This window comes from Eupeodes corollae, chromosome 1 (assembly GCF_945859685.1).
Source record: "Eupeodes corollae chromosome 1, idEupCoro1.1, whole genome shotgun sequence".
Lineage (NCBI taxonomy): Eukaryota > Metazoa > Arthropoda > Insecta > Diptera > Syrphidae > Eupeodes > Eupeodes corollae.
The window spans coordinates 20,637,115-20,651,398 of NC_079147.1; the positions used below are offsets into that span (position 1 = coordinate 20,637,115).

At 35.2% G+C, this 14,284-nt stretch overlaps 1 protein-coding gene across 1 annotated transcript; it reads left to right on the forward strand.

The window, feature by feature from the left end:
• Positions 1–3,186: 3,186 nt before the first annotated feature.
• LOC129939290 (MD-2-related lipid-recognition protein-like) lies at positions 3,187–3,887 on the forward strand. The gene has a single exon (XM_056047260.1). The coding sequence runs from the start codon at positions 3,277–3,279 to the stop codon at positions 3,736–3,738; it is 462 nt and encodes a 153-aa protein (XP_055903235.1). The 5' UTR covers positions 3,187–3,276; the 3' UTR covers positions 3,739–3,887.
• Positions 3,888–14,284: the final 10,397 nt, after the last annotated feature.

Here is a 14,284-nt window from a genome sequence, read left to right on the forward strand (position 1 = left end):
CTACATTCTTATAAAACCAATTCTCCACTTTTGCCAAATGGCGTCCCGAAGGTGCTTAAATAGATTGCGTTAAGACCTTTCGCGTGTTCTGCGATATCTTTCAATTAACCTTCTATAGGGTCCGCCAAATAACTTTTTTTTGTTGCAAAATGCTATAAAAACATCGAGTATCTTCCGCTGTGTGGCACGTAGTGCCGTCCGGTTGAAACCAAATGTTGCCAATATCCTCCTCATTCTTTTGTGAACAAAAAATCTCCATTGACTGTAACGGAAACTCCTTGCTCAGTTTCAAGGAAAAATGGCTCAAATATGCCTCGAGACCCAAATCCGCACTAAACAGTGACATACCCGCCAAGATCAAAATGAGCTTCTTTTGAAAATATGATTTTTTTTTGGCAAAATCAGCATCTTCTCTAAGCGTCGTTCCCAGCGTTGGTCAAACGTTTCACAGCCATATTCATTCAGCGGAAGGATAAAACTAATTATCTGTCAAATCAGACATGAGTTAAGTGTTTCCATTCACGAAATAAGCACTTATTAAAAAAAAAATAAACTTTAGATGGAGGACCCTATAGAAAATATGTGTGCAAGAGCGTTTCCTTTTTTTAAAATTGGACAGAGCAATTGTGTTTCCTATTCAATGTTTCAAAATGGCTTACCTACTCCATGTTTTTAAACTTCGAAGTTTTCAATTCCAAGTTCTGATTCTGAAAGCGGGTATTTGATTTTTTATCAAAGCGTTGAAAAACTTAACTTGCTAAATATAATACTGATCACTAGTTCGCATCCACCTTTTACAATTGATGTTACGAAAAAGGGAGGTTATTACCTCAATCAAAGCGTACTTTGTTTTTTTTTTTTTTTGTGTCAGCGCTTTCGAGGATAGTTGTAAAATTTAAAACATCCATAACTTTCTGTTGAACATTAAGCACGCCCACATGAATGATATTCATAATTCTTAGTCTGGATCGCATTGCCCTTTTATAAATAGACCAATTTGCGTTTTTAAAGCGTAAATAATTATTCCTTTTCTGTAAAGGTGAGACCATCAGAGTATTGTTTATGATTTGTAATTGTTTTGAGCCTAGTTCTTTTATTACCAAACTAGGGATGCTCGTAAGGAAAATATCCAGAGTTAATGGATTTGCCCTACTAGGATAAAGTACATTGAAGGAACAGATTGTGTTTATATCGTGTGTTTTCCAATAAGAGCGCTACAAAAGTTTTGTTTAAATAAAACAAAAACGGTTTTGGATATCAAAGAATTTTGTTGTTCCTGTGAAAGTTCGTTTGATGCCATTATGTTTCAAACCACGGGTACGCTTGCAGAAGTCCAGACGCTGAACCCAATTTTCGTCGGTTTTCAAGCATAAATCGGCCGATACTGCTGAAATTTCACGTTCGATATTCGTACGAAGTTCATCAATTATCGCTGGCTTGTTGGCATAGACCATAGACTTGACATTACCCCACAGGATAAAGTGTAACGGCGTCATATCGCACGACCAAGGCGGAGAAGCGACAAGACCATTTTGAAGGATCACACATTCCCCAAACTTGGTTTCAAATAAATTGTTTGTGACATTTGCTGTGCGGCTCGTGGCGCCGCACCGCCTTCCGCTTGGAACCAAATATCATACAAGTCAATATCATCTAATTGGGGCCAAAAATATTCGGTTGTCATTGAACCACAGCAATTCCCATTCACAGTAACATGCCGGTCTTGATTATCACGGAAGATGTACGTCCCAGTGACGCCTCTAAAGAGTTTAGCGATTTCTTGATATCAAATGGTATTGGGCACAAACTTTCTTCGCCCCCACATCCCGCCACGAATGGACAAGCCAAACGTCTTATGCGAATTTTGAAGGATAGCCTGCGATCATTGGTTAATGACCCTGGAGATTTGCACACGGAATTACACCGACTACTGCTTTTACAGTACCGAAAAACTCCATCGACAACAACGGGGAAGAGTCCAGCCGAATCTATGCTGAAATTTAATTTCCGAACGAGACTTGATTTGAGAGATGGAAAGGAGTTTCGAATGCAAGCGAAGTCTTACAGTTAGAGATCTGGTTCAAGTGCGCTACTACCAGAACAAGGAGATTAAATGGAAGTTTGGCAAAATACCTAAACGCGAGGGACTTCTGCACTATTTAGTCGATGTTGACGGAACTTGTTACCGGAGGCACATTGACGAGATGCGTTTCAGAACTGGTCGAAGCAATTATCGAAAATATGTACATGGACAGACATGTGGGTGGCCGCATTCTTCTGACAGGCACGATAAAATTACTGTTTTTTTTAACAAATCTTCAGATAACAAATGTAGCCCAAAAAATATATCGAAATTGAAAGTTAATGCATAAAAGAGTAGGAACACATTTAAAAAAGAAAAAGCTTTGTATTTTAACCCACACCTTAGTTCTACTTCTATATCAAGGTTCTTGGGATAACCATATGGTTCAAATATGTGAATTTAACAGGATTTTGAATATTGCTTTTTTCTAATGTTTCTCTGATCCAATTCATCGAATTTTTTGTTCAACTATAGAGTGTTATACCCCAATTCGCCTTCCCTATTTTTGTATGCCTATGCCTAGAGAAAGTCGTGATTTCTCCAAATCCAATAATTAATTTGTTATGATGTTTCAGTTTTGATAAGACTTTGTTATTATTATAATGTTGTAAATTACATGTGTACTCATTCGTACACGAAAATAGTACAAAACCTATTAACTAACTGATACCACAAAAAACAATATTATTTGTCTTTTAATTGAGCTCAGTCGTATAATTGGACAAGAATAATTTAATAGCATTTTTATCGCAAGTATTGTACACACTTTAATTTAAATAATGCATTTTGCCTTATCATCCTCCTGCAGTTTCGACACAACAACAACACAAAAAAACACTTTCGAAATGATAAGAACCACATTCGAGACACAAAAGCTGATTTGAATGAAGCATCTTCTTATCAACCACATGAGACACAAGAGAAATGAAATGACATTTGTAAAGTGCTTCTATTCCAATTCCCTTATTAATATGGAGAGAGGCAAATGGCCTCTATTAATATTGTCTCCCTATTAATTTATTTATATTATCATCCTTATCAGCATCACAAGGTCAAAGTTCGACGGTACATCGAAGTTTTTGATATTTCAAGCCAAATACTTTTTGCTATGGTCGATCAGTTTCAATTTTGTGTTCGCCATCATCGTTTGATTGTTCGTTTTCTCGAATCGAATAAAGTAAATTCCAGAAAAGATGCTCCTTGTTCGAAGCTTAGTCTTGTTGATTGCCGTGAGTCTTGCTCTTGGCGAAGTTGTCAACTTCAAGCCATGCAAAGGTTCCACCAGCAACTGTGTGATTCATGAGGTTCGTATTGACCCATGTGCAGAAGCGGCTGAAAACAAGGCTTGCAGAATCAAGCGACGCAAGCCAGCCAGTATTTCGTTTGACTTCACTCCTGGATTCGACAGTGAAACTTCAACTTCATCTGTTTATTGGGCTAGAGAAGACGCTGACGTGGAATTGGAAGACATTGATCACAATAGCTGCAACTACTCAGCTTGTCCTCTTAAGCGCGACCAAAAGAACACTCTTAACTTTGAATTGCCTATTCGCTCGAAATTCCCATTGAACGACTACGAGATTAAGTGGAGGTTGAAGGGAGCCGCGCCTGGAGATGAGTGCTGCTTGACCACTTCCATCAAGATTGTTCGTTAAGATATTGAAAATTATTTTTTTTTTTTCAAAAATTATTTGTTCTTTAATATTGCAAAGCTTGTGATAAGCTAATTTTTTAATTTTGTGATAGGCTGTCAATGATTTGTTTTGATGGAAAAAAATAAAGTTACCTTAGAAGTTGCCGAATATGTTTTTCTTTTCTTTTGGAATTCATCGAATTTTAGTTTTGGCGTTCGAAGTTGACTTCAACAAGTGGTGAGTATAAATGTAAAGTTCCTCCATTTCTTCTAAGTGTAACGTTTTGACAAAGAGGCGTGATAGAAAGACACTGTTCAACTAGCTTGTACCGATAGTTCTGTTGTTTATACTTTTTCGATACAAAAACAAATCCATGTAATTCATATTTGAAGAAAGTAGTTTACTAATAGCATTCATTTGATAACTATTTGATTGTTGGGATTTTATTTTTCTGTATATGCGGGTCACTACAGACGCGTCGCAAATACACCATCACACATTTATTCTTCAAAAATAACTAACTTAACACAGTTTACGAATTTGACAAATGTTTTTGGGGTCGTCGAGAGATTAGAAGGTATCTTCAAAATCTTGTCATAGATAAGATCGATCGAAAGCTTTTTTTTCAGAGATTCTTAAAACATTATAAATGTACCGATCCAAATCGAAGTGTCTCGAAATCAAATGGATAGTTCTTTGTTAGCTGTCCTAGCAGCTGTATGCACATTTTGACAAATTTCTTACTTATTTTCTGAAGATCAATAGATGTTAAGAAGTCGTTACCGAGGTTTCAATAGTTCAGCTTAAAGCAAAATTACTTAATTGTTTTAGTATGAAATGCAATTTTTTTAAAACATTATGTCTAACTATAAATGGCGTATGGTTTCAAAACGGTAGCTAGAAACTATGATTAAGAAGTTTAAAAAAACACATTATATTGTTATATTAAAAAGTTTTTTGTAAGAGAAATCATAGATTGTTTTTTTTTTTTGATTGAAAAAGGGCAGGTGTACCATCAACAATGGAAAATGATATCAATCAAATGACTACGATGGCTCATGAAATTTTGCATGACCAAATTGCACATTTCGACAGTTTCTCCTCGACAACTTTAAAAATTCCATCTATATGGTCTTTGATTGAGAATCATTGACATAAACTTATCTTTTACGTGGCCCTAAAGATCATGATGAAAAAAAGTGTACAAGTAGAAGATTTTGGTAGCCGTTCGAAAAATAAAACAATCGGGAACCATTTCTTGAAAAATAACGGTTGTTTTGTTCAGTAAAATAAATTTTAATTTTTATGGAAAAACTAAATTTCAATTTAAAAACAAAATTTACTGAATTTTAAAAACAATATGGTTTATTCGTATATTCGTATTAGAAATTCTTTTAAGAGAAAATGGCAATGTTATCGACTTAAAAAGATAACTGAGGAAATACAAAAGTTTCGCAATAAGAAGTGGAATGGAAATCTTAGCAAACTAGATACAAATGCGAAGTCATTTTGGAATATTGCCAAAATAATTAAAAACAAAAACAGACATATTCCAAATCTAGAAAATGGCAATGATTTATCTTACGAAGACTCAAAAAGGCTAATGTCCTCGGAACAACTTTTTTGAATAACCATTTAATGTCCCAACATCTCAGTGATGATGAAGCCAAAAACCTTGTAAGCCAATCAATAAGTTCTATAAACACACAAATTGTTGATACACCTGTTGGCCAACTGATTGCAATAGAAGATGTTAAACATATTGTTTCCAATCTTAAATCGAAGAAGTCTGTTGGACTAGACAAAATCAAAAACGAATATATTAAAACGAATATATTTTTAGCCTTTTTGGTCAATGCATGTTTAAAAACACAATATTTTGCCAAGCTTTGGAAAACAGCTAAGGTTATACCTATTTTAAAGCCTGGGAAAAACTTAAAACTTCCACAAAGCTATCGACCAATAAGTTTATTGAGTAGTCTTAGTAAAATTTTGAAAAAGATTTTAAAAGAAAAATATTAGAAATTGCTGATCAATTGAACATTATTCCTGATGAACAATTTGGGTTTAGAAAATTTCACAGTACTACTCACCAAGTATTGCGAGTATGCCAGAATGTGAAAAGAATCGTTTGCTTGGCAAATCAACTGGTATCATTTTACTAGACATAGAAAAAGCTTTTGATACTGTGAGGCACGATGAAATGGTCCATAAACTAGTTTGCTTAGGCTTTCCAACTTATCAAATAAAAATTATTCAAAGTTTTCTGTCTGATAAGTGTTTTAGTGTTTATGTTAATAACTGTTCTTCAAATTGTTACCATTTTGATCATTGTGTCCCACAAGGATCTGTATTAGGGCCATTCCTTTACAATATCTATACTTCTGATATTCCCAAACTTCCTGAATGTCAATTAGCTATTTTTGCTGTTGATACATGGTATTCTTTCATCGCATGAATTTGGTCTCAATATAGAGACAAATTTAACCCATGCAATTGATCTTATAACTCAGTATTATTCTAAATAGAAAATAAAACTAAATGGTGATAAGGTACAAGCTATCTTTTTTAGTAGAAAAAGAAAGTCTTGTTTTCTTCCAAGCCACCAGATAAATGTAAACGGTGTTAACATAAACTGGGAAACGAGCGTTAGGTACCTAGGGGTTGACCTAGAACCAAAACTTATCCATAGAGAACATATTGAAAAAACGTTGAAAAACGCCCATGATTTTTTTACAACTAATCGCGTGCCATTGCAATTTTGGGGCATTTAAATTTCGAAGCAAAATTATAGGTGAGCCAATTTTCAGTCGCAAATTATGTGGTGGCATTCCAGGTAAATCTAGTGAATTTAGAAACTCTACAGGATAGTTGACAACTTCGTCAGGATCAACAACAGTGTCAATCGATTTAAATGTAATTTCATCACCAGGCAATGACTGTTGTATTTTAAAATTGATGGCGTCAACATCTAAATTTTTTGTGACTAAAATAGCTCGCTCTCGCAGCCATTCATGATTAGTATAATTATGTCTTAAATCTGGAAAGATACTTGTTATTAACTCTTGTCTGGTAGCCACCATGTTGCAAAAATTCTCTGGAAGTCGAATATATTGTGTATCTTCATACAATTGAATTTTACCGTTTCCAATGTCTAACAATTGTTCAGAGAATCCTGACCCTAATGGATCATTTTGAAGTCGAACCCGCATATTAATAGTAAGGCATAATTTAGTGACACTTGGCCATAGATAGGATTCTTTCAAACATGCGTTTATTTCGTCTGCATATGTCGCGCATGGAATGACTGGTAATATTTGTCTGAAATCACCAGACAGCAGCAGTAGAGCACCACCGAAAAGCCGAGCATTATTTTTGATATCTTTCAGGGACCTGTCGAGAGCTTCAAGCGAATGCTTGTGGGCCATTGTACATTCATCCCAGATAATAATTTTACATTTTCTCAAAACTTCGGCCATGCCTCAATGCTTCTTTTTGTTACACATTGCTTCGGGAGTTGTATGAACGTTCAAAGGTAATTTAAGTGCTGAATGCGCAGTCCGTCCACCATCAAGTAACGTTGCTGCAATGCCTGATGAAGCAATGGCCAATGCAATATGATTTTGTGATCGAATCCGCGGAAGTATCAGTGCGATAAGAAATATTTTACCAGTGCCACCTGGAGCGTCTAAAAAAAAGAATCCACCCTGTTGTGCTGCAATTGAAACGTTAATTTGATCATATATATTTCGTAGCAGTAAGCAATTGTTCATTTTCCGCAACAAAAGTAGCCAAAGAAGTCTTATCGAACTGGTGTTCACGTTGAACATCGCTGTTGATGATGTCTACTGCTGGGCGATTCGGCGCTGGCATTCAAAAATGGATGAGCGGCATGTTTGAAATAAGAATACAAATATCCTCAACCATTATTAATGACTCGTTGTATATTTCGGCGGAGAATTCAATATTAAGATTTTGATTAGTAATTCTAGTCCGATGCAAAATATCCTCACTCATTGAGTCTTTATATTTGTTCCACAGAGCAGATGCATCAGACGGAAAACACGTTGTCAATATTATTGAAAATAATTGACGAATTTGTTGTGGAGATGAGCTCAGTGCTGCATCTGCAAGTGTGAGATCCCAATGGTTATCATCCTCCAATAAATGTAACTCACGACACGCATCGAAGAAAGAGTCGTATGAAGTACTATTGACTTTTCGCAAATATTGGAAGGACGTCGGTTCAGGAACGTTAATCAGTAATAAACGCCAAAAAAAAACATTCGTGTTGCTTAGGATGAAATGTATATAATCGACCTAAAGTTTTTGTCATAAATATATCAGCGAATCCTGGTACTGGAATGCCTCGTTTCCGCGGTTCCCAATTCTTTGATTGTTTATTCCATGTAAAAAATTTAGGAACATCAGTGTACATCAACGTCCTTGCCAATTGAACAACAGCATCTTGTAGACTACAAAGGTTAAAAAATTGGGTAAGAGTTGTTTTTGGAGCCGTCAAAGCCTGTTGTAGTGTAGTTTCTTCTGTAAAGTTCAACGTTTATGTGCGCTATGTAGGTGGCGAATATGGAACTACCCAGCGATTATTAATATCTACTCTCACACCATTTGCAAGACGCAGACCACCATTGTCTACGTCTCTACGTCGATAAGATGGATAACCGTCCATATTGGTGATAGTATCAGTTTAACATGGTTTTGGAAAATGTTTTGTGCATTTTCATTATCCATACATGGCGACATCATGTTAAGAGTGCCACATGGACCATAGATCATATTTGTAGTAACAATGTTAAACAATTCTGGATCAACATTGGGATCTGGAATTTCCGCTGAAATAATTTTGTCAATTCCTTCTGCGCGTATTTTATCCACCAACCAAATTGAAATATGCACATGAGGTAAACCTCGTTTAGGTCCGATTTTTCGAATTGAAAATTTTGACATTTCTTGACGTTTGAAGGTTCCTAGGGCCGAAATAGAAATAAAAGATCTTTAAAGAGATGTCTGTGCACCGGCACGTACGTTTGTACGTTCGTATTTTTGACACGTTTTTTTCGTCGTCCATAGCTCAAGAACCAGTAGAGATATCCACTTCAAATAAATTATGTTATGCAGATAATAAAGCAGAAAGATGCAGAAAGTACTCTTATTTAAAAAAAAGGTAAAAATGTTGGTTTACCAAAATATCTCTTACGAACCAATATACTTAAAACAAAATATTACTAAAAGTTGGTAAACATATCTTTCTAAAAATTTCAGATTATGGCTTTAAACTAATTTTGTCTTATAAGAAATATTGTTTTCAACATTCCGTAAAATTATGAGAAAAATAGAAAAAAGAAATAGAAGGTCGATTTATCAGGAGTGGCACATAATCAGCATAAAATTGAATTAAATAATGTTAAGCAACTAGTGGTAACTCATTTATGTAAAGTGAGAAAAGGATTGGACCACGGATAGATCCCTGTGGCACTCCACTCAAAACATTGAGAAATGTAGACGAGTATCCATGGGCCACAACGCATTGTTGCCTTCCGCTGAGATACGCTTACAGGACTCTAAACAAAACCAAAGTTAATTTAAAGTTTTTTACAAAGATATGAGTGGTTAACAGTAGCAAAAGCCTTTGAATAATCTAACAGTGTTAGCAAAGTAACATGATCACTGTCCATTGGCATTCTTATTTCATCAGTTACAAAAAGTATGGCGGATTTGCAGCTGAGCTTAGGTCGAAAACCAGACTGACAGGTACTTTAAAGGGTTGTTGATTGTAAGATATTTTTGGATCTGTCCAGAATAGTTTTTTACACCTTCCAAAGAAACGGAAGAATGGCGATCGGCCGAAATTCTGTAGCAGTACCTGTTTGCTGTTTGGGTAAGGGAATAATCTAAGCCTTCTTCCATTCTAATGGAAACTCGGAATTAGTCAATATGCTGTTTAATATGTAGGGTATATAGTGCAGTATAAATGGAAGCAGTAGTCTCAAAAACATGGAGTACATTTGGTACAGGCCAGTAGCATTAGATTTAATCGATATTATTGCCTCTACAATGTTTTCCTCTTGTATTCTTATAAAACACAAAGAGCTGTTGATAGCAGTTGGTTCCTCCTCAGTCAGGGAATGAACGGGTGAAGCAACGTTTAAGGGCATAGACGTAAACTTTTTGTTGAGAGAATCACAATCGACGTCACCAACAGGCTTCTTAGATTGTTTGCCAAAACCGATTTCACTCAGTTTTTTCCATAATTTCTTGTCAGAGGTTAAAGAGCCAAGTTAATTTTCATAATAAAGTCTTTTTGCCGTTCTGATCATTACGAAAATTTGATCACGCAGTCAGCAATACAATTTTTAAAAGTGGTCCAGTTTGTAACGTCGACCATTGATTCTGCAACAGCACAACTTCAAAGTTCACAGTGCCAATGCTTTAAATTTTGGCTGTCACACGAATGTGTGACCCTTCGTTCAATGCTGTCACAATGCTGTGCATATTCAGTGGCAATGACTCGCGAAAATTTGACGATGACACTTTGTCCATACCGAAGTGGAAGGCCGTGTCCCTACAAACATTAATCTTTCGAATAAGGCAGTTACATTCTACCTTTAAATAATTTAGCCTTAATACTTGCAATCCAAGAATGCTTATTAGTTTAAGCTTGAGTTCAATTTTAGACGTACTGTTTTTGTATAGAGATTTTTTTTTTAACCGCACATCGCGAATGTACAATGTTTTGGTCAACTCTGTTACTACTTACCATTTTGATATTTAGAACTTTATGACCCGTGTTTCGGTATCTCCTCTTAAATCCTTCAAAATATTGCTAACACTCGCACTGTGTTTTTAAATTAAACATATAAGGGGTATTAATAACCCTTGAATGATTGGCAAGTCAGTTTTTGACCATTAAGAAAATAATCTAGAAATCTAAAGAAGCTGTTGAGAAAGAAAGCGCGTTGTTATCCTCGAATTGAGTCTCACAATCTCTTATACAACAGCCGTCTGCGTGTACCGTACGACAACGACCTGCATCATCGGTGTTACAAAATGAGGGGGAGGGACCCACAGTTTGGATGCCCAATAAGGACAGCTAATTTACGTAGGCACTTTTCACGAAAAGATTTACTCTGGGATGGTTTGTAAATCCCTCGCAAGAAGCAATACCCGTAGAAAGAACATTAGGTGGCACAGGCAGGGCTTCAACCCAATACCTCTGATATGACTATCCTACGCACTAAACATCACGCCACAGTAACTACAACAAAATAATGCTAGTTTTGAATTCTCCCTATACCGAAATTTCTATATACGAGCATAGGAGTCAAAATTACAAATATATCAATTATCTTTGTAAAACTGAAATTAACATAATTTAAACAAGTTCCAGCCAAATTTCAAAGGATTTATTTGCCCTGATCTGAAAATAAACTCTTTCCGATATTAATATTTTTTTTAAGCAAATAATTTATTTATTTACTTTTTTTAAATTTTAAAACTTTTTTCCAATTTGACATTAAGAATTTGAATTAAATTTCAACTTCATTTGAAACCAAGTTCAAACCAGGATATGATGAAGTGCAGTTAATGAACGCGTCTAGTCAATGTACCCGTCTAGTCAATGAGCGCATCCATTTCGAAATCTGGCAGCGTTCAGCAACGATTTTTTACTGTTCAGTTATAGTTGAATGTTTAACACAAAATAAAGCAAACAGTTTGGAATAAAAGGTTTCATTTTGAGAACCTTGCTTTTGACAGCTGCCAGGAGTAAAAATTACGCCATCATTTATTTAAATTTTCTACAAAATATGACTACGTGCCACAAAGTCAACAAAAGAATCGCAATTTTGTAAGAAAAGTCTGATTTCAGTGTTCTTTATATAAGAAATTGTCTCAATTGGCCATAGAGATCTTATGATTACCACCCTTAGACAACATTTCTTTGAGGCCTTGTGAAAGAAAAATTAAGGATTACCGAACTGATTTATTGCATTGAATATGAAGTTCATGAAGTTTTATAAAAACGACTCGAAAATGATTTCTAACATTTCAAATAAAATGTTAAATCAACGTTATCTTACTTCAAATGACAGCTCACAAACCTTAAAGAAAATAAGGGGTATAATTTGACACTAATGTAATGTTCAGCTAAATGTCAAACTGATTTAAGTAGACATTTTAATATTTTGTTATTAAAATCATACTTTCAATATCACTTATAGTTTCAAACTAAGAATTATATAAAATTGTAAAATTTTCATTCTTAGTAAGCTTTAACTTTTGAATGTTTTCTCACTTCAAAATACAATTTTTAGAACAATCAACTTTTTGGACTGAAGACCATAAACCTATCACATAATTTAAAGAGCTTTCTTAAATATACATAAGTCAAGACTATGGAATGGAAGCACCTTATAATATAAGACTCTGAATCCAAGGACATTAAATCCTTGCAGCAATCACAGTAGTAGGTATAATTATTTACCATATAAATAGAATCTCACGCTTGAATTTTCGACCAACACATTTTCTAGAGCATAAAGAAAAATATATATTTAACGTCTTAAGACCTTCAAACCAAATGCACGAAAGCACTTATTACGCTAAATAAAATTTTGACTCAACCCTAGTCTAAGACAATATAAATACGTATCCGTACGAAAAAGTATTCTAATGAAATAAAATCAAGCCAGATTAGCCGGATATTTGTGATGTACCCAGTCTTTCTCATAGAACACCCTCTTTCACCACACCACCTTAGAACTCTCAGTGAGTTGCGATTGCGATATGGTATTTCACAAGTCAGCTACCTACCTACCTATGTATGTATGTATATCCTTGGCACCAAACCGTGTATCCTTCGCATTCGCATTTACTTGCAATTACTTCCAGCGAATCAAATCCCCAATTGGAGGTTTGTCCTTGCCAACACCCCGTGTAGCAAATAAAAAGGATATCATTGTACAGTAGACGGCACCACCACCGCTGCGAGTTTGCTCATTTTGCTATCTCTGATGCTCTTCTCCTAGGTGGAAAGTGGTATAGAATAAAAGAATATAGACATTCGAAGAAAGAAGAACAACAAAAAAATAAATATGTAGAACCAAAAGGACTAAATCACACGTTTCATTACGAAGCGGGATTAATTTTATTTTCCTTTTTCGTTTTTATTGGTCTTGGCACCCGCCATTGGTCTCATCTAATTTTCGGGGAGACTTATGAAAAGAAATCTGAAACCGAGCTCAGCTAAACTGAACTGAACCGAGCACCGAGCACACCGATATAAGATTTCCATGATGATGATGATGGGAATGTAAGAACGGGAATCCTTGGTCCTGGTCCTTAGTGTCAGCCATCATGCCAAATAAGGAGCCAATGAAGATGCTATTTTAAATTGTCGCTCTGCTAGACTCATTGCTGCTGATGCTGAATGCGATTGTGTACTCTTCTCGTACCTATTGAGTGAGACTCCGAATCCGAAGGTACTCACGCGAAGGAGCAAATAAAATCTAGATTATCTTTGTGTGGAAATGATTAGGTCCTGGATTCTGGGTCCTGATGGGATGGTGGGAGTTGTGTGTCGTGTGACTGGGTCATTGATTCCATCGTCGTCTTTATATTTTCATCCAGGGGATTATTTCTTCATCTGCGCGTCCTTATGCTGCGTTATTTGGGTTAATTGAAATAAAATTCGTTTCTTTTATATGTTGGATTCTTTTCTCTTTTGTTGTTTATGTTTTTCATTCCCCGGGATTCTTTTTTTGTTTATATTATTTTTGTCCTATTTAGTTTATGGGTGAGATTTACCTTATGACCTAAGAGTTGCACGGTTATTCCGAAATAGAAATGTGAGCTTTGCGTGAGAAACCTAATTGTTAACGCTTCTATACACCAGAAATCTTCTTAAGATAAAAACCCTTATGCTAAGTGAACACTTTTAATTGAAAGAAGAAGAAGAAGGATCATCCTAAAAGGATATTGGAGGAATTGGTTGAAATAAATTGCATCTAATTGGTTGAGAGAGTGTATTTACCGAATGGTTTAGCTAATAAATACATGATAAAAAACTAGTAAAAAAGTACAAAATAACTTAGTCTTAAAAAATGAATATTTAAAAATTGTATCTTATGATGTGTCAGGTCTTAGTAATAAACCTCTGTATAATGACTTTTATAATTTTATCAATAATTGTGACTTAATATTTCTTTATGAAACTTTCATTACCGAGGATAATTTCGCAAGAATAGAAAATAAAATATTAGATTTCGCATTTAAGTGGATACCAGCAACGAGGAATCACACACGAGGAAGAACAAGCGGAGGGTGTTTTCTAGGATTTAAGAAAAACTAAATGCACGCTGCGCCTTCAAAACATACAACGACATTTCTTTTCTAGAATTCAAAACTTAAAACATCCGTCTTACGATACTTCTAATGTATTTGAATTGTAACAAATGGGAAGACGACTTCGAAAAATTATCATATCAATGGTTTAAATGGCTCAAACGTGATGCTAATTGGAGATTTGAATGCGAGAGTTGGAACGCAG

Bases quoted from the DNA above. Each gene is read 5' to 3' on its own strand.
- LOC129939290 (XM_056047260.1), top strand. From the start codon at position 3,277: ATGCTCCTTGTTCGAAGCTTAGTCTTGTTGATTGCCGTGAGTCTTGCT.